General features: G+C 37.1%; 1 protein-coding gene across 1 annotated transcript in view; it reads right to left on the bottom strand.

Annotated features, from left to right (window-relative positions):
• epas1b (endothelial PAS domain protein 1b) overlaps positions 1 to 22,468 on the bottom strand; it is a 54,841-nt gene that overhangs the window by 7,382 nt on the left and 24,991 nt on the right. Inside the window, exons 3-9 of the mRNA XM_039657097.2 lie at positions 20,724 to 20,875; positions 19,475 to 19,559; positions 14,334 to 14,446; positions 14,049 to 14,251; positions 11,278 to 11,384; positions 3,177 to 3,324; positions 1,127 to 1,335 (exon numbers count right to left, since the gene is read on the bottom strand). Of these exons, the coding sequence (XP_039513031.2) occupies positions 1,127 to 1,335; positions 3,177 to 3,324; positions 11,278 to 11,384; positions 14,049 to 14,251; positions 14,334 to 14,446; positions 19,475 to 19,559; positions 20,724 to 20,875 (1,017 nt within the window). The remainder of the gene's footprint in view (positions 1 to 1,126; positions 1,336 to 3,176; positions 3,325 to 11,277; positions 11,385 to 14,048; positions 14,252 to 14,333; positions 14,447 to 19,474; positions 19,560 to 20,723; positions 20,876 to 22,468) is intronic.

Genomic DNA, 22,468 nt, shown 5'->3' on the forward strand with positions numbered 1-22,468 from the left:
AACAGTGACAGAGTAATATTTCAGCCAGGGTGATTAACTAACTGTTTTTTTTTTAGTTTTTTTTTGGTCTTTTTGAGACTACACTAGCTGATAACCCTGCACATGTTTGTCTCTTTAACACCGGTTATTGTTGGGTCAATTTAATAATAATAATAATAAACTGATTTCATCTCAATGCTAAAATAACAATAGGAAGATTAAGATTATTTAAATTCAATAATTATTGTCAGGAAATTTAGACACGATGTCCCTACATTTTTTTTTTTTTTTTTTTTTTTTTTACTGTATTTTAATTAAAAAAATATTTACTTTAATACAATACAAAATTAGTATATTGCCAAAAAATATTTTGGAAATTATTTGTTTATATATTTTAGTAATTATTCAATATTTATTCATTATTATATTAATAGTTTATTGCAATATACACTATACCATTTAAAATTGTGAGGTATTGGTATTTTTAAAAGTTGTCTCTTATGCTCTCCAAGGTTGCATTTTTTTTTTTTACCAAAATATACAGTTTTATTGTGAATTATAATAATTTAAAAGAATTGTATTCTATTGTAATACATTTTGAAATCTAAATTATTCCTCTGATGTCAAAGCTGAAGTTTCAGCATCATTACTCCAGTCTCTAGTGTCACATGATCCTTCAGAAATCATTCTAATAAGATGATTTGGTGCTCATGAAACATTTCATGAAACATTTCTCATCAGTGTTATACACAGATGTGTAAACAGTGATGCAAGTTCAAAACAACAGCATTTATTTGAAATATAAACCTTTTTAATTATAAATATCTTTACTGTAACTTTTGATCAATTTAAAATGTCATTGTAGAGTAAAAGTATTGCTTTTTTATAAAAAAAAAAAAAAAAAAAACCTGCAAACTTCTGAATGGCCTATATATCTTTTGATATTTTGTTTTGACTTTTGAAAAAAAAAAAGAAAGAAAAAGAAACGAGCATGTTATTTCTTAAGTATTCAGCTGCTGTATGTTTAATTTGCTTTCTGCCACCCTGTTGCCTGTTCTCAGTACAATTATAAAGCCCATATTGGGTCAAAACTGCAAAAAAATAAATAAAATAATAATAATAATAATAATATATATATTGTTCTCACCAAAGTCAAGAGAGATGATTGTGTCACCGGGTGTAGGTGCCAGCTGGGTGAGGTCTTCGGGCTCCTCTTTGAGTTTGGTGAAGAGCGCTTCACCAGGATCACTGCCCATGGCTCTTTTACTTGGACTGAAGAAACTGTTCAAACTGTGAGGCTTGAACAGAGACTCAGTCTGGTCCATAGAGAAGACCATGGATTTCTCCTCAACGTCACTATGAAAAGAAAGCACAATTGAAGGTTGATAGCTTCATGTGTCACATCGCATACAACACTGCGGTATAAAAGTGAAGATGAGAGAAAAAGGACGAGTTTTGGGTTGTGTGAACATTCATCAAACGTTCTCCTTTTATGTTCCACAGAAGAAAAAAAAATCATAGGCTGTGTCTGAAATCGCTCCCTATTCAATATATAGTGCACTACATCGGGTGTCGGCCATTTTGTAGTGGTGTCCGAATTCTGAGTGAACGACATCATTCCCTACATTCATTCACTACTTTTACCCACAATCCTCTCTGAATTCGAGTGTACATTCGATGTACACTCGCTGAAGCCCTATTTCCCACAATCCAATGCGGAGAGAACTGAGCGCGCATGAAAGTTCGGCGCGAGCAAGTTTAAACCAGAGATTACATTACATCCAGTGGAGGATTTGAAAAATATCCGTTAATCGTCGTTTTGAACATAATAACGGTCGCCGGAGGGCGCTCGACAACACGTCATCTGTGAACGTGAGAGTTGATGTACAATTTCAGTCGATGAAACTACAAAGCTGGCACGGAGGTATAATTACAAAATAAAGTCATTATGATTGTTATTGTTGTTAATATTATTTTAAGATAAGTTTTATCAGTACGCGTGACGAAGCCTTTTCTGCGACAGCTCCAACTCTCCGACGCACAGTGTAAACGTCAGCGTCCGAATTCACTCACTTCATCTCGTTCACTCCTTGCAGATATAGTGCACTCAAATGCCATACACTATATAGGGATTAGTGAATGAGTGAACGAGTGAGCGGTTTCAGACACAGCAATAGTCTTCATTTTTGGGTGAAGCATCTCTTTAAAGGGATAGTTCACCCAGAAATGAAAATAATCCTGTGATTTACTCACCCTCAAGCCATCCTAGGCGTATATGACATTCTTCATTCAGACAAATTCAATCGGAGTTATCTTAAAAATGTCCTGGCTCGTCCAAGCTTGGTAATGGCAGTGAACAAGTCCATACAGTAAGTCAATCCAGCATGATTAAAGTGCCCCATGGGTTCTGGGGAGTGAAGCGATGCATTCATTCAAGAAAAATATCAATATTTAAAACTTTACTAACTACAATAACTAGCTTCCGACAGGCAGCCGTACGCATAGATTTACGACGAAACAGTGAGCCTTGATGCACGGCGAATGTAGAAGCGCAGAGGATAGATCAAAACAAAAAAGTAGTCACGAATTAGGAGTCTCAAACGACAATTTTTAAAGAGAAATGTTGGAGGAGCTTGAGTTTGTTGCCCAGTTCTGTTTGTTTGAACCGTGAGAGGTGTCAAATCTTCCGATACTCGTACATAATACACTGTACATCATTAAGTGTTACTTTTTTGGCGCAAGTCCACCTGCGTGGGCCGTCTGCCGGAAGCCAACTGTTTTAGTCAATAAAGTTTTTAAGTTTATATTTTTCTTACACGAACGCGTTGCTTTGCTTCAAATGGCCTTTTTTAACCCCCTTAGAGCCGTGTGGAACATTTTTAACATGGATGGATGCACTTTGATGGAACGAAACAAAGCTATTCACTGCCAAAGCTTGGATGAGCCAGGACATTTTTTACAAAACTCAGATTGTATTTGTCTGAAAGAAGAATGTCATATACACCTAAGATGACTTGAGGGTGAGTAAATCATGGGGTAATTTTTATTTTTGGGTGAACTATCCTTTTAAGCTGAATTTTTTTGTCTTTAATTGGATTACAAGTCTTGATGAGCCTGAGAACAGAAAGTGCAAATGCTTTACAAACACATCCCAAGCTTTGTCACCTTTCTTTTTTTTTTTTTTTTTTTTGCCTTACCTCAGGACGTAGTTCACGCACACAATGCACTGGGGCTGGGAGTTGCGACTGTTGTAGATGACGGTACCCTGGGTCTCCACCCACACATAGCCGCCATTCTTAGCCAACATCCTGTACTGACCACTCACCGCCTGGCCTTTACTGCACACTAAAAAGGAAAGAGCAGAAAGTAATATAAAAGCCATTTTTAGAACACAAATGTATTTTTAATTGACTTTTTTTCCCCAATTTTGTACTGATTTGTTTTGATTGAACGGTCGGTCCAAATGCTTTCTCAGAGATCTCCAAAAAAAAATGTCTAATGAATGACTAAGTGGGTTTTTGGTAGCTATAACAAATTGGGACAGACAGCCAGACCCATCAAGGGAAAGCTAACATAAGCAACAGGACAAACAGAGAGACACAGACAATGAGGGACTGCTGGTCTGAGTTTTGATAGTCTGTCTCCATGGCACGTTCACCCTGGACTCGGTCCAGATCTGTCGTGGGAAAGCATCGGCTTCAGGTCATACGGTTCATTCCCGGCCTGTGCTTGCACTGCTCTGCAGGGCGGCAGCATTGTCGTAGAAAGCCTTGCGATTTCATACATGCGGTTGGAAAGGACGTCGCATTGAAAGATGTATTGTAGGTAGGTTCTAAGAAGAGGCAATTGTCCTTGAGTCAACAAGCTCGGCCCCACTAAATATACATTTACATTTATGCATTTGGCAGACGCTTTTACACCAAGCATTGCAATACAAGGTACACATTTACATTCTTATCAGTTCTTGATTTCCCTGGGAATCGAACCCATAACTTTGGCGTTGCAACCACCAACGCTCTACTGTTTGAGCTACAATAACTTTCATTTATTATCATGAATATTGTTTAAAAATATAGGAAAGATATTGTTCTTTGTACACTACCATTCAAAATATTGTCATCAGTACGATTATTTTTTTTTTAATGTTTTTGAAAGAAGTCTTAACTCACCCTGGCTGCATATATTTGATCAAAAATATGGTAAAAAAAAAAAAAACAGTAATATTGTGAAATATTATTACAATTCACAATAACTGTTTTCTATGTGAATGCGACAAGACGTAATTAACTCAAATCACGATTTCAGAATTTGTGAATTGAACAATTGTTACATTTCTGACAGCACATGATGGCACCAGGAGACCAGAGTTATGTCGTTATTTTCTCGCCATACTCTCCGTCTGCGTAATTTATAAACACACAATTATTATTGAGTATATATGTATAAATAAACATATACATATTTATTTACACATATATATATATATATATATATATAAGGGATGGGCAACGATTAATCGCATCCAAAATAAAAGTTTGTGTTTACATAATATATGTGTGTGTAGTGTGTAATTAATTTGTATATATAAATACACACACATGCATGTATATATTTGAGAAATATTTGCATGTATATACTTTATATATATATATATATATATATATATATTTACACATAATTAGTATTATAATTATGCAAAAGCCTCTAAATGCCATTTGAAATTTTCTTCTTGAATGATGATTTTTATCAAACTTGTATATTTAAGTTCAGTAATTTCACTTAAATAACAATTAATAGGTAGTCATCATTGCCATTTAAGTGAAATCACAGACTGGCTAGGCCACGCCAGAACCTTGATATGCTTCTTACAGAGCCACTCCTTGGTTATACTGGCTGTGTGCTTCGGGTCATTAGCCATGTTTCCACTGCCGGGCCAGGGCCAAGCCATGCTAGTGTGTGCCAGGGCCAGTCGCGTTTCCACCGTCACTTCCGTGGCCAGGATTTCTGGCCCGTCGAATATCTTGGGCCAAAGCGGGCCAGCTCGGGCTAGAGGCGTGCTCAAGGTAAAAGGCGGAGTTTATCGGTGTTATGCAAAGTTATGGTCTGAAGCAAGATGCACATTTCACTTTTTTATATCACACAAAATAATCGCTGCTCGAAATGGAGAATCACCTGTACTGGTATGTCGAAGATACCAAATCTCTTCTGAGCATTTGGGCAGAAGAAAGGGTACAAGGTCAATGCGACGGCGTGTGAAGAAATGAGGACGTTTAAAAAATAAAAAAATAAAAAAAAATAAAAAAAACATCGATGCCGAACTTTCTAAGCTAAGCATTCAGCGAGCAACGCTTCAAGTTCAGGAAAAAATAAAAAAAAAGTTGCTGGCGCAGTATTGTACAAGGTGATTAAAACGCACAATGGACAAAGCAGAGCTCAGAAAAAGGAACTTGCCATGGTTCGACTTGATGGACGATGTGCTGGGTCACTGTCCCTCTGTTAGTGGCGACTCGCGAGACAATCGGGACACTATTGCAGCCACGGTCGGTGAGTTAATATACATGCTATCTTCCTAACATAAAAAATAAATTAATTCATAATGTCGTTTGATCCAGAAAGGCGTGTTAGGGGCGGGGTTTAGGGCAGCGCTGCAGGGCTACTGGCCCGGCAGTGGAAACGCAAGCCTGGTGCTTGTTGAGGCCTGAGGCCACTGGCTCAGCTCAGCTCGGCTCGCTGTTAGCCCTGGCCCGGACCTAGCCCGGCAGTGGAAATGTGGTTATTGTCATGTTGGAAGACCCAACCTCGACCCATCTTCAATGCTCTAACTGAGGGAAAGAGGTTGTTTTACCAACAGTAACCTTGGAAATGGTGGTCCCAGCTCTTTTCAGGTCATTGACCAGCTCCTCCCGTGTAGTTCTGGGCTGGTTTCTCACCTTTCTTAGGATCATTGAGACCCCAGAGGTGAGATCACAGACGCCAGTTAAGGACAATGTAAGATGATGTAACCGAGTGGTGTCTCATTTCATAGGGGTATATTTGCACTAGCGCTTACCACTCGGTTTCGAGGGACAAGGGCTAGGGGTAAGACGAAGGGGAAGGGGTAAGACAGAGAATTGTGATTCAGCATAAGTATTTGAGGGTCAGAATTCTAGCTCATAGACAGGTGTTCAAATACTTATTTGCATCTGTATCATACAAATAAATAGTTATAATCATACATTGTGATTTCTGGATTTACTTTTTTAGATTAAGTCTCTCACAGTGGACATGCACCTAAAATGACAATTTCAGACCCCTCCATGATTTCTAAGAGGGAGAACTTGGAAAATAGCAGGGTGTTCAAATGCTTATTTTCCTCACTGTATATACACATTATCTGTGCAGTATTTTGAGCTAAAACATTACATACACAGAGACTTATTTTACATATTTGTACTTTTATAATAATTTTTGGTTTGTACATCTTTACCTGTAAAAACAAAGAATGACTGTGTAGATGCTATCAGAGGCAAATCTTATGAAGATTAAATCAGAGCAAAATTTCTCTCAAAAGTGAATAGGAGAGAGTGACAGAAAATCCAGAACCATCGGCCTGGATGAAGAGTGCTTCTAAATGTATATGCATTTCCTATAGAGGATTATAACATTCGTAAGATTGTGTCTTCACTCTTCATCTATGGGAATGGTTGTTGTTGTTGTTGTTGTTGTTTTTTTCTGGTTGTTTGATAAATGATAGAAGTTCTTAGAAAGTTCAAGAGATAAAAATGAGCTGGTGAGAAAAAAGAAACTCTTAGAATTCAAGAGATGAAAATGAGCTCTGGTGAGAAAAAAGAAAGAGACAAATAAGAGGATTGAAACTCAAAGTCACGAGGCAGCCCCACTTTCTTCCTCTCAACAAGCCTAATCCAGATCAACACTTTTTCTTCCTCTACACACTTTGAAAAGACTCTAATTACATGTTAACGTCACAGTGGACAGAAGCCACTCCACATCCAGCATCTGATTATGGAGTAATCTGGGACACCTGGCCAGGCTGAGGAGCACCGGAGCTGCCTACTGTTCTTATCTCCTCTGTCACTCCTAATGGGGTTCAAGATGTCCTAATGGCTGCTACGGTCATCCTTAATAGAGCCAATCCAATAAGGCTCTTTTGAATCGTATTCATAACTCAAACGTGTATGCGAAATGCAATTTGTTTGAAATGCAATTTGATTCGGGGGGTGGGTGGGGGTATATATCTCGTTGTTTGCTGTCTGCGGACAGTCTGTTTGTGAACGTCAACAGATATTAGGTTTCACCTCTGCTTAGCAAGAAAGAGAAAGATAAATGAAAGCTTAAAAGGCAATTAGGTGCAGGCAGCAGGATGATGTAAAAAGACGAGAGATGAATAACTGGCTGATATGTATTATGTAAGCAATAAGGTACGAGAGGCTGTGCTGAACACACTCATCGGTCAGACAACTTACTATGAAATATACAGTATATATATATATATATATATATATATATATATTAGGGATGCAACGGTACACGGTAAAATCCCGGACTGTTCGGTCAGCCCTGCACGGGACAATCTAACCTCCTGTCCCGCGGGACTTCGGTTCTGCCATAGAGTTCGTGCTGATGCTTTAACCGTATTTTCCGCACTATAAAAGGCGCACTTAAAAGCCTTTAATCTTCTCAAAAAACAACAGTGTGCCTTATATTCCGGAGTGCCTTACTATATATATGGATCAATTAGTTAACAACGCTCCGCGTTATTAAATTCGCCCGCGAACTCGCGCTCGTGTCCAGCTTATGCCGGCTTTGTCACACAGCCAGTTCAACCGAGAAACCTCGTATAAATCAGGTTATGTGTGTGTCGCTCACGAGCGCTCACTCTAACAGACACACGAACAGACCGGCGCTGCTCGCGCGTCATAGATGTTCATAAAGCGCTCCCCGTTCACACGGGTCGTCTCATTCAAAACAGCCAACTGTTGTTAGTGAGCCGCCGCACATTGAAAACTCATATGAGTCAGGCTGCGAATGTAAGTTACGTGCCCGCCCCAGCGCGCTCACGCTTACTAAATAAACGCCTCACCTCCGGCTCCACGTAGCCTAGCCTACTCTCTACATTCCCAGCACATAGTGGATGCATAACGCAAACCCAGTCAAATGTTTGACTGCAGTATATTTTTGCACAAGAATCTCTCAAAAGTGGATTAGTAACATTGCACTTTGTATCCTGAATGCAGTATTTTTTTTTTTATTATATTATTTTGCTCTGCTCTTATTATTCAAACCACAAGCTAATTTATGTTAAAGGTAAAAGTGCACTTTTTCTTTCACATTGATCACTTCATTTACCAGTTATCAAGGTTTGGAATTGGGATCCACTTGAATATTTTAAAGTGTGCTCGTTTACATTTTGTATATCATAAGTGTTAGTTGAAGAGGTTGTATTGCTTAGTGTTGTTCAGTACAGACTAGAGTGTTAATTTATTCCATACACATTGATGTTCTTCCTACTGTGACATTCTATTTATGCTCATAAGAAAAATAAAACATATTTTTGGGATGAAATAGCAGTCTCTTTCTGCACAAAACATGTACCGAAACCGAACCGAGACCGTGGCCCAAAAACCGAGGTACGGACCGTACCGTGGGCTATCTGTACCGTTGCACCCCTAATATATATATATATATATATATATATGAAGAGTTCAGATGCAAAAGCCTCTAAATGCCATTTGAAATTTTCTTCTTTAATGATGACTTTTATCAAACTTGTATATTTAAGTTCAGTAATTTCACTTAAATAACAAAGTGAAATTACTGAACTTAAATATACAAGTTTGATAAAAATTATCATTAAAGAAGAAAATTTCAAATGGCATTTAGAGGCTTTTGCATCTGAACTCTTCATCTCACAAAAATGGTTGACACACACAAAAGTACCCCATTCATTTAACTTGCACATCAATTGTAAAAATATGAGTAATACCGCTGATAAGGTAAGGTAATTAAATAGCAATCCTAAACTAGTTTTTGTTAATACAATGTTAGTAAGTTGGTATGAGCCATTATAGTCATTTAAAAATATGCAAAATAACACAAATTGAAAATAAAGTGCCATTTTGGGGTTATGGAAACAACAGTTACCATGGTGAACACACAATACCAACATTAACTGTTAACGAAACATGAAAACTGCTGCTGATGAATAGAATGAACATCATTTCTGCATGCAAACACATGCCGTACCAGTAACGTGATTCATTGGTATTGTTATTTCGTGACTTGCTAATTGACAGGATAACTACGACACTGCATGCTCATAGTTTTTTTTTTTTTCGCTTTATATATAGTGAAGTGATATACAGAGCACGCCGCCGCATTTGCACATGCAATTGAAGAGTGTGTGCTATTAGCGTACTATAACAAATAAAGTTCATTTTTCTGAAGTAAGAATATTTATTTCGTAAAAAACTACGAAAATAACGTTAGATTTATGACACTGACGTATACGCTGACAACATCTCATCAGACAGCAGCTACTGAATCAGTACAACGACACAACAAGTGTCAACCGCTTTCAAGTCTTTCAAAATAAAAGTCTTGCATCAGCAAAACATTTTGAATTACGTTTTTTTTTTTTTTTTTTTTTTAACAACGTTGTTTATTTGAATGCCAGCCCATTCTAACTCCACAGGCGTCACCTAACTGACGCCTTGGGAAGCATTTGGACATGCTTCAATATCTGACGCTTTAGGCGCCCTTTAGCGTCAGTTAAATGACGCCCTAGGATCGCGTGTACCCTACCCCCACCCCACACCTAAACCTAACCGCGTCCTCTAACTGACGCTTTCCTTTAGCGTCAGTTAGATGACGCCGTAGGATCGCGTCATGTGAGTGACGCTAAAGGGCGCCTAAAACGTCAAATATTGAAGCATGGTCAAAGGTGACGCCTTGGGGTGAGAATGCGTTGTGAATGCACACTCTGCGACCCACTCAAAATGATCTATACAGGTGGAGCTGGGGAAGGTGGAGGGTTTCTGAAAGTACTTGAAAGTTGAACAGCAAGCGCATTGGCTGCTGATACAGCAGGAAACAATTAATGTGATTGCAAGCAGATTGAGTTTAGGACCTATCAGCATTCGGCATCTAGAGTTTCATGACAGAATCTCTGCGCTGCTTTGTGGCAACTGGGATAAAATAGAAAGTTCAAAAGAACAGCATTTAGAATAGAAATCTTTTGACCATGTGAGCCGCCATCTTTAGAATGTTGTGTTTGAACTTCCTTTTATGGGGCAGCTCATTATATTTATGGCATAGGTGTCGAAGAGAAGTTACTTATTGTAGAGTTAATGAAAGTTATCATGAGCATTGTCAAGTTTGAAGCGGAAGTCATAAATGTCAGCAGACCGGGAAGATTTCAAAACAAACATTCATAAATCCATCTTACCTTCATGCTGTGGAAATACAAGCTGGAAGACAGAACACAACGAACGCAGCGCTGAAAATGGTCGGGGCTACACAATGTCTATGAATGTCTTTACTGTCACTTTTGATAAATTTAATGTATTCTTGCTGAATTAAGTATTAATTTCTTCAAACTAAATATTTTATGAATGTGCAAAACGATTAAAGGCAGAGAACATTTCTGATTGGCTAAAAAGTGAGGGCAGCCTCCCAATTTTTTTATTTTTAGAGAGTCTAGGACACAGAGACAGGTATGATATCTCACATATTTCAGTGACATCTGTCATTTAGTAGGGACATTTTATGCATGGTATTCTGAATAAATACTTGTCCACAACGGACAATGGATGGGATTTAGAGTATTATAATACCACTGGGAAAAGAGGTCAATAGCTTTATGCATTCAGAGCGATATAGAGATTGCAAATGTGTACTTGCATGTGTCTGCATGCGTGCAAGTACTGTACATATACTGTATAGACATGTTGCTGTGAAGTTTCAGATATCAGACTGACTTGTTCTGTGTTGAAGGGTTGAAACAGTAAACCTTGGGAACGCAAACCTCGCCACCTGTGCTGACCTGATCCGCTGCTCTTTCTTAGAAGCTCTTGCTTTCTAAACACTCTCTCTAATCCTCTTCCCGGTTCGCTCACATGGCCTCGTTTGATGCACGCAATCGTAAGGCAATGTTAGGACTGTACGTGTTTTGTAACAGTCATAAGATTAAACATGAATGTGTTCAAATCCCAACAACACCTACAAGTAGTGTGAACTTGTGAAAAAAAGTTTGTAGTTTTACAGAAGATAAGTGCTGAATGGGGAATTAATGACACATACGGTTCTGGTGGCTCTTGGTGACGTTGTCGGAGTCCAGAGCGTGGTAGAAGTCATATGCAGATCGACCGAGAAGATCTTCAGGACTGTAACCAATCAACTCAGTAACTCTGGAAAAGTGAGAGGCCACTAATATTAACACAGACATTAACACACACACACAGAGAATTGTTCTAAAGCTCTCAGCTATTTTCTTTGATCTGTACAAGATTAGTAATGTTTTAAGCCAATTTAATAATGATCCATTTCATGTGATTTGTTTCGCTTTGGATTGAGTTTTTTGGAGACCTGTAATCTGAGTATAATTAGAATTTATGAAAAATCAGACACACACACATATATACAGTGTATATATATATATATATATATATATATATATATATATATACAGTATATATACTGTATGTATATAGTGTATATACATGTATATGTATATGTGAAGAGTTCAGATGCAAAAGCCTCTAAGTGCCATTTGAAATTTTATTCTAGAATGATAATTTTTATCAAGCTTGTATATTTAAGTTCAGTAATTTCACTTAAATGGCAATGAAGATTACCTATTAATTGTCATTTAAGTGAAATTACTGAACTTAAACATACAAGCTTGATAAAAATGGTCATTTTAGAAGAAAATTTCAAATGGCATTTAGAGGCTTTTGCATCTGAACTCTTCATGTATATATGTATGTATGTATATGTATATGATAATAAACTTATTGCTGATAATAAACACAAACAAGTACACATTTTTCATTAATGAAAACAGTACTACATTGAAATAACACTTATAAATTATTATTACAAAATAATAAAATATTAGTTATTAAAAAAAATGAATGGCTTTTTTAATATACAAAAAAAAAAAGCTACATAACATTTTCCTCTTCATGGTTAAAGTCATTTTTTCTCTTTAATCAAGAACACAAGGCAATGTGTGATTGTGTGTAATGAATGTGACGGGTATTATTTGGTTCTGAAAGTGTGCGTTTGGTGTATTGAGCTAAAGTTACATAATGCCAGACAGCTGCAGGTCACTGACTGCAGGCTTCTGTTCATTAAAGAGCCCTCTATTCTCATGTCATTGAATTAACCACCTCTGAGCAGATGAGGCAAAAGACACACACACACACGTGTGGTGTTGTTGTTGTTTTTTTTTTTTTCATCATCTACAATATGAGAAAAATGGGAAACCAGTTTGAAAGCTTTTTTGAAATACAACAAATAGGTTGTTTAATGAAGGCTTTGGACTTCTCTTTCCATAGACGCTGTGCACCAAAAATGAAATAACCACGTTTTAGACCAATCTTCTCTAAATTTGTGCACGCTAACATCGTAAATAATGACCATAATTACCACTGGATATGTGGTTGAGTGAGTGAAATGACCCTACTTTTCTCTTATTCTAAAGGTGACATAAGTCAGAGCTCTTCTAGGAAGCAGGAACTGCTTCTATGGAAATTTTCAAGATTTAACCAATCATTATGTCCATTACACGTCTCATCTGGTCTTTAATATAATGCCGTTTTCCCATTTTTTTCCCCCCATTTCCTTATGTAAGCTTCACAGACAAACAGTCCATTATCCAACATGTATACATGGCACTATATTAATAAATCATTATTTATTATTATTATTAATTAATATTAAAATATTACTCCTACAACTTAAACATGTTTTCAGTGTCTGACTTAAAACTCATTTAGACTTTGAGACTTTTTTGAGGAACTCCCAAAAAACTTTATAATATTAATAATAAATAAAAAAAAATATATTTTTAGGGAAAAAAAATCTTGTTTAAAATAGTCCTCACAAATCTTATATATAAATTTAATATCATAAATATCATTTAATTTTTTTTAACAAAATATATTATCCATTTAATATATTTATACACAGTATTATAATTTTTAGTAGATTATCATGAACTTATCATGAACGTGCATGTTAAAACAACGTGCCGTAAGATCCCTTAATGCCTCCGTCTGTTAACTTCATTAGCAGGGAAGCAGGTTTAGAGTTGTTGTCTGGCGTTTGGATTATTTGGCGGGACATTACATCACAGAAAACATGACGGCAAACACTAAACTATGTTTGTACTGTGTAGGGAATAGTGAGTTAATTGTCGGAAGAGTCAAGATGAAAAATAATGGTGTAAAGTTCAACCATGCCTGTAATGTTCAGTGATGCTACTGAGAGTCAAACACTTCGACGACAACACTGAAATGCTCGGGCCTGGAGTGTCAACCGCATGCAGATGGTGACTTTTATATTTTGGCTCATGGAACGTATTGGTGTACTTTTATTTATACATCATCATTAGTTGTAAATATTTTTTTTATCCTACCACTGTTGTTATTGCTAACTAAAACAAATGAATGAAAAATATTTTATTAATTAAAACAAGCTGAAACCAAACATAAAATTCAAAAACCTAAAACCACATTTACCTTAGGCAACTAATTGAAATAAAATAAGTTTAAGCTTAAATTAAAGTAAAATTTAAGTTAAAAAGAAACAAATAAAAAAGGACAAAAGCACATTTAATAAATTGCTTATTTAAGAATGTTAAATACTACTAGAATTGCATTCAATAGAATTTGAATTATTAGAATCTTAAGAGTACTCTTTATTGATGGTGTGTAGCATAATAAATTAACAGTCATTAACAGGAAATGTGCTTGTGTTTGGCATTTACTGTATGAGTGACTCCAAAGTCAATTCATAAAACAATTTCCTCAAGAATGCAGGTTTGTGTGTTTGGAGAGGAGAGTTACCGGTCATCACAGTAAGTAAACTTCATGTCCATGCTGTGGCGGCTCAGAAATGCCTTGCTGTCGAGCGGTGTGTCGATGTTTGACGGATGGGCAATGGGCTCGCACATCATGACCACACAGGTGAGCGGCGGCTCTTTAAAACCACAGAGCACTCGTGTGGGACAGCCGTTACACACCTTCAGGTGCCCTGTGCAGTGCAGGACCTGCAAGAACAACCAGTCCCTTTATGTGCAACAAAAAGTCTGACTCCAGGTCAGCGCTTGTCCTAAAAGAGAAGTTATTCACCTTCCAGCCGGCTGACTTGAGGTTGACTGTGCGCCCGCGATTCGTGACTGTGCATTTCATTCTCATGAAGAAATCCCTCTCAGTGTTCAGCTCCTTGCCTTTCTTTCCCATGCCTGCAGATTAGCAAACATTTACTTAGCTATCTAAATGAGGACATTCCATAGACATAATGGGTTTCATACTGTACAAACTGTATACTCTATCGCCATACAGTAACCCTACCCATCACACAAAACTTTCTGCATTTTTAAAAAAAAAACTTTAATTACTTCATTTTTTTATCAGCTTTACAAATGGCGAGGTTTTTGGTCAAAAATTTGTTCCCAAAATTCATACACACGTTAGAAATTGGCTAAAAATCCCAGATAAGCGTTCCAAACATTCTTCTTGTGTGCATACAGAAGCTTAAACTCAAATTATTATTTTTTTTCTCCTCGGGTTCTCAAATTCCAAAACACTTTCGGCTTTTGATATTATTGCTTTTATACAAATACATTTGTAAGCTAAAACCAAACATAATAAATAATAATGTTATATCATTTATATAGCATCTTTCCTGAGCTCAAGGGCGCTTCACCATAAATCATACAGTCATAGAAAAAAAAATCATATGGACAATCGCCTAGCAGATATGCATTAAGCAGTTAAATCCAAGTCTTGTGAAGAGATACAATCAGTTTGTCTGATGAACAGATTTAAATTAGGCTTTTATTTACGACGACTTTAAGACCTTTTCGGATTACAAAACTTGGATTAAACCGATTGACATCATTGGATCTTCTACGTTTTGGTTACCTGGACTTTTCAATGGAAGGAGAGAAACCTTTTTATGTTTCATTAAAGAATTTTAACCAAAGTATGTTACAAACTTCACATGAAGCCCCTAAAGACCGGAGTGTTATGGTCTTAAAGTCTTATGGGTTTGGAACTGATGTAAAAAATTGAGAAACTAACCCCAAGAAACATTGTTTTCTACAGAAGAGAGAAAGTCATACAGGTTTGGAATGACATAAGGGGAAGTAAATAATGATTAATTTTTAGTTTTGGGTGAACCATCCCTTTATACAACCCAATTCCATAAAAGTTGAGACACTGTACAAATTGTGAATAAAAACAGAATGCAATGATGTGAAAGTTTCAAATTTTAATATTATATTTAGAATACAACATAGATGACATATCAAATGTTGAAAGTGAGACATTTTGAATTGCCATGCCAAATATTGGCGCCTTTTGGATTTCATGAGAGCTACAAATTCCAAAAAAGTTGGGACAGGTAGCAATAAGAGGCCAGAAAAGTTAAATGTACATATAAGGAACAGCTGGAGGACCAATTTGCAACTTATTAGGTCAATTGGCAACATGATTGGGTATAAAAAGAGCCTCTCAGAGTGGCAGTGTCTCTCAGAAGTCAAGATGGGCAGAGGATCACCAATTCCCCCAATGCTGAGGCAAAAAATAGTGGAGCAATATCAGAAAGAAGTTTCTCAGAGAAAAATTGCAAAGGAGTTTGAAGTTATCATCAACAGTGCATAATATCATCCAAAGATTCAGAGAATCTGGAACAATCTCTGTGCGTAAGGGTCAAGGCCGGAAAACCATACTGAATGCCCGTGATCTTCGGGCCCTTAGACGGCACTGCATCACACACAGGAATGCTACTGTAATGGAAATCGCAACATGGGCTCAAGAATACTTCCAGAAAACATTGTCAGTGAACACAATCCACCGTGCCATTCACCGTTGCCGGCTAAAGCTCTATAGGTCAAAAAAGAAGCCATATCTAAACGGGAACCAGAAGCGCAGGCGTTTTCTCTGGGCCAAGGCTCATTTAAAGTGGACTCTAGCAAAGTGGAAAACTGTTCTGTGGTCAGACGAATCAAAATTTGAAGTTCTTTTTGGAAAACTGGGACGCCATGTCATCCGGACTAAAGAGGACAAGGACAACCCAAGTTGTTATCAGCGCTCAGTTCAGAAGCCTGCATCTCTGATGGTGCCTTTCCAGATGTGTAAGCTGCCCATGCCACACGCACTCATGCAACCCCATACCATCAATGCTGAAAGGTATATCCAAGTTCTAGAACAACATATGCTCCCATCCAGACATCGTCTCTTTCAGGGAAGACCTTGTATTTTCCAACAAGACAATGCCAAACCACATACTGCATCAATTACAAGATCATGGCTGCGTAGAAGAAGGATCCGGGTACTGAAATGACCAGCCTGCAGTCCAGATCTTTCACCCATAGAAAACATTTGGCGCATCATAAAGAGGAAGATGCAACAAAGAAGACCTAAGACAGTTGAGCAGCTAGAAGCCTTTATTAGACAAGAATGGGACAACATTCCTATTCCTAAACTTGAGCAACTTGTCTCCTCTGTCCCCAGACGTTTGCAGACTGTTATTAAAAGAAGAGGGGATGCCACACAGTGGTAAAAATGGCCTTGTCCCAACTTTTTTGAGATGTGTTGATGCCATGAAATTTAAAATCAACTTATTTTCCCCTTAAAATTATGCATTTTCTCAGTTTAAACATTTGATATGTCATCTATGTTGTATTCTAAATATAATATTGAAATTTGAAACTTCCACATCATTGCATTCTGTTTTTATTCTCAATTTGTACAGTGTCCCAACTTTTATGGAATTCGGTTTGTATATCCACATAAAAAAATATCTATCATCCATTGAAACATCAAGATATTTCAAAGCCCATGAGTTCAGCCTTAACGACAAAGTCAAAATCATGAGGTCAGAGTTCCACCACTGGTCAATCGTTCATCAACAGCTGCTGAAACAGAGGGTCTTGGTCACAGGTGACCACATGACATTCTCAACAGCTCGACCAACAACTCAAACGAGACGTGCTGCAAAGTTTCATCATGATGAAGGTGGCAAACACCTGAAAAAGCACAACGAAACTTGACCTTAACAGCACAGAGGAGAGAGGTTGAAAGAAGCATACAGAGAGGGGTATGAAAGTGTGGAGGAGGTCAAATAAAGGATACACAGAATAAAAGGAGAAGCGGTTGTGGGTCTGTTTTTGAAGGCATGATTGTTTTTTCTTCACATAGCTAATCCTCTCCTATGAAGCCATGTGTTTTCTTTGCATTGGGCCTTTACACACTTGTTTTTGTATTTATGAAAGTCTGTTTATAGAAGAGCATTTCTTGAGAGGCGCATGTTACGTGTAACTCGCATAACTCACTCCAGCTCCTCTAAGATGATTTAAACTGAAGTGGTTTTACGCATAAAGGAGAAAAGCCCATAAAGCCCGGAACACACCAAGCCGACGCCAACGAACTAGCGCTGATGGAAGCCGACTGTGTTGTCGCCTCTCGTCGAGGTAAAAAGCTGCACTTGAACACACCGAGAAAACTGCAGCCGACTGTCAGCTAGAATGTGTGTTCTGCGCCTGCGTTTAATGAGCCAACTGTCTATTTCTGCAGATATATTAGTCTATATTTGTCATTCGTAAAGGAAAACCGACGCTGCCGGCTGCAGATACACACACCACAAACAAAGCAGCGCGTGCTTGCCTTTTTGAATATCAATCCTGCTGAACGCTTTCTTTATACCACTCCGCTCATGTTAATATTGAAATATTCACACTCAGGTAAGAAGATGTAACATAAGAACAGCCTTCTATCTTTACCGTTTTGACTTCTTTGCTCGCTGTTTTGCTTTTATTTTTCTTATGCACTGACTCTTTCACTGAGCTGAACAGCCAATCAGAGTTCTCTCTTTCCCCAAAGAGATGTCGAATCGTGCGAAACAAAGTCGACGAGGACTATTTTCAGCCGTGCAGAACACAATGAGGAAACTTAGTTGGACGACGCACAAAATCTGCCAGATGGCAGACCGTCGGCTTGGTGTGTTCTGGGCTTAAGAAGGCGTGTGTAAGAAAGTAGGAGTTAGTAGATGAAATAAGAAATTAGACGTTAGATGCAAAGGTCATGCTGAACTATGCTCTGAAATGTTGGATGTTTTCAGACTAGAGCTTTTGGTTGGTAATTTAGAGTTTGGTTTGTTTGGTTGGTGTGAATGTGGTTTTCCAGCACCAGCAAATTGCCCCTAAGTCCATTTAAAAGGAATAAATGTATCAATAAACTTGGTTTGGTAAAATGTGAAAGACTCAACAGCAGGGGTATTAAAGCTGAAACTAAAACTTAAAAGTTCATATATATGAAGAGTTCAGATGCAAAAGCCTCTAAATGCCATTTGAAATTTTCTTCTTTAATGATGATTTTTATCAAACTTGTATACTTAAGTTCAGTAATTTCACTTAAATGGCAATGATAATTACCTATTAATTGTTATTTAAGTGAAATTACTGAACTTAAATATACAAGTTTGATAAAAATCGTCATTGAAGAAGAAAATTTCAAATGGCATTTAGAGGTTTTTGCATCTGAACTCTTCATATATATAAATATATATATATATATATGAACGTAAAAGTTAGTATAAAAAGTTAGTATATATACACACACATACATAGACATACATAAATGCACACACACACACACACACACACATATACATATATATATACACACACACATATATACATATATACACACATATATATATACACACACATATATATGTATATAGCGGTCATAGCCGTGTTTTATCATGAATAGAATCAAGGATTGAAACTAATCGTTTTATAAATATACATAAACTACAAAAAAAAAAATATATATATCACCTAAATGAAAAATACCAAAAATACAAACTAATTCAACCTATTAATAAAAACTATAATAGTATCTTAAAGGAAAATGACACTGCTCAACTGAAAATGGTCTTCTCACGGAGTGAAAAGACAAATGAAAATTCGAAAAACTTGCGATTTACACTCATTTAGTCGATGTACATTTTTGCCATCTCCATCCCTAAGTTCTACTCATCTGCATGTGTTCATTGACAAACTATGTTGGCTAGAGTGATTATATTTCTAGTTATGTTTAACACATTCTTCCATGCAGATTTTCTCATGAAAACATCACAGAAATGTAACAGATTTTTGTCAGGGCCTGTATATAGGCTGATTTCTCCTTATCACTCTATTTATGATACTGTACATACAGCAGGATATAAAACTAGTGAGGCTGAATAAACAAAAGTGGCATACCGGCTTTGAGGCTGAGGTTCTCGCGGATCTCTTCATGGTCACAGGGGTGAGTGAAATCAAAGATGCTGTGTCCTGTTAGTTCAACCTACAGAGAAAGACATGCAGACGACGTGTGAATCCCATGAAATCTTATAACATCACTGTTCAAAAGTCTGGGGTCGGATTTTTTATTTGAAAGAAAAATCATACTTTTATTCACCATAAAGGACATATTACAAAGTGATCAAACGTGACTGTAAAGTCTTTTATAAATGTAACTTATATGAATGACTTTTATAAAATATGTTTCTAGATCACCAAATCATCATATAACAATGAAGTTAAGACTTTAATAATGACTGCGATCACAGGAATGAATTACATTTTAAAAGGTATTCAAACAGAAAACAATATTTTATATAATTATTTTCAAATATTGCTGTTTTTACTGTAATTTTGATAAAATAAATGCAGTCTTGGTGAGCATAAAAGACTTTTCATAAACACTAAAATATTAACGACCCCAAACCTCTCATCACTAAACAACATGAATTATATTTTATAATTATTTTTAGACTCCGTGATTCATTATCTAGATTATTTTAATGACCTTTTGCCCCAAAATATCTTAACATTTCTTGTGATTCCCATTATTTTCAAGGTTGATTTTCATTTAGTTCCTATAACTATAATACAGTAAATGTTTTATATTACAAAAGTACAAAAATTCTGTATATCAATGACATGCTTAAGAATAAATTAAAAACTGTAGGACAAATATGGCCATAATGTATAGTTTTTTTTGTTTTTTTTTTACATAATATACCATTTTGTATTTTACAGCACTGAGAATTGTTATTTATATTTTGTGGTGAAATATGACCCGTACAGGTTCTTGACAAGTTTTATGAGATTCACAAACATTACGGACCTTTGATCTTTATTATAATGGACATTTATCTGATAACAAATAGATAACAGGCCACAGTTCTACAAAACGGCAGCCATGAGTAAGGAAGCAATTGGCAGCCAGGAGATAATTCCAAGAGCTTCTGCAAGGGTCCGAAAAAAAGTGACACATCCTTCCTCCAATAGAGTTCTGGAAGGAAACGGGCTTGAGCTGTGGTTAATAATGGCATCTCGTCTGCCTGTGATTAATTAAACCCAGTGGAAATGAATGCTCAAAAGACAAACAGCTAATAATAACGTGACTATCTGTCTGCGTAGTGATTCCTTTCACTGCATGTGTTGCTGGGCCTCTGATACTCACCTGTGTGAGACCCATGAATTTGTTGATGTTCTCTGATAAGAAGATCATGTCTCCGTCTGATGTGACCACAGTAATGAAGCCGCCCAGTGACTTCAGATACCAACTGTCCATCAGTCGGTCTACGTCTGTCGTCTCTGTGGCAGGAACGCAGCCTGCAAAACGGCACAAACACGAGTTTCAGAATGGATGCGCGCATGCGAGTGTGCGCACACATGCTAGTCTTGATCTGGCTTTTAAATGGCTGATGTCCAAAATAAACAACAGCAACTTCATCCTGCTACTCTGAACCCTCCCAACACTGACCTCCCTTCTGTCACTGCCCTCAGCTCAACACACACACACACACACACACACACACACACACACGGTTTGCAATCTTTGTGAGGACTCTCCATAGACGTAATGGTTTTTCATTTTCAAAAATACTAATTTTGTATGATTTATAAGCCTTTGTACCAATTGGGACCGCTGGCTGTGGGTGATCTAAAGTTTTACTATCTCACACACACACACACACACACACACACACACACACACACACACACTCTACAAATACCCACATATATGGACACACAGACACCCACATGCCCTGCTGTATGATGGCACCAAATCTGTTCATTCCAATTTGAAGAGGACAACTCCAGCTGTTTCCCTGCATGTGGAAAACCCACATCTGGGAGAAACATATGAGAAGGGGTTATGCAATCTAAGACAATATTTGTAGTTTTGCTTCTCCGGAGATCACACGCACTTTTGGAAAAACACAAACTAATACAGGGCAATGCAAATATGCATTATAATGTAGAGTAAATACTCTAATATAAGCGTATTAAATTTCTGATACAAAAAAAATCTATAATAATAATAATAATAATAATACGGTAATAAACCACATTGAAAACATAATTTTTTAAATGTTTTAAACTCTTATTTTTTTTAAAGAACCAAATTACATTAACTAGTAGACCTGTCTGTACAGTATATATTATTAAATTATAATATGTAATTGCTCAAAGATTTTTTTTTTTAAGTTGATAGTAATGATAATTTGGAAAAAACGAAATCCCGCCACTAAAATGTGTACGGGTTGCCAGACTTTGGTTTGCCAGTACTGCAGTAAATCTGGCAGAGCTTCAGGAGGGAGGCGGAGTGGACAAGGACAAGGAGAACAGAGCGGCTCCACACTGGGGGGTCGGAAGCCTGAGATTGCTCCAGTGTGCTTCCTCCAGATAAGAAACTTTCTCAAGGCCCATTGAGAGCCCAGGACTGGATTAGAGCCGAGCCTAGAGAACGTGGCCCCGGGAGAATTAGAGTTACGTCTTTGAAGGGGTTCTTGCCTTGAGGCTTTCATTTTGAGATGAAACAAAACTGCACCCAAAATTGGGGTTTCAGAAATTGATCATCTGGAAGAGAAGTCAACTAGTCTGAATGCATTGGTTGCTGAAATGCATTCAGATTAGTAACACGCATCAACAAGGGCAAATGATGATCTGAGCTGTAGAAATATTGACTATTGATCTCTCAAGATTATGCAGAACATCTGGAAACTCTTTAGTCCACCAAGATTACAAGATGTTTTGCTTTACTTAATATAGAGCTAAAAGGTATACAAACAAAACAATACGACACATTACAAAGCCCAACATCAAAACTTCTAATCAAAACAAAAATTATAATCAACACAAAAACAAAACACCTAGCGACACAATAACAAAACCTAAAAAAAAAAAACACCAAGTGACAAA

Source organism: Pimephales promelas, chromosome 11 (genome assembly GCF_988280905.1).
Source record: "Pimephales promelas chromosome 11, fPimPro1.hap1.1, whole genome shotgun sequence".
NCBI lineage: Eukaryota > Metazoa > Chordata > Actinopteri > Cypriniformes > Leuciscidae > Pimephales > Pimephales promelas.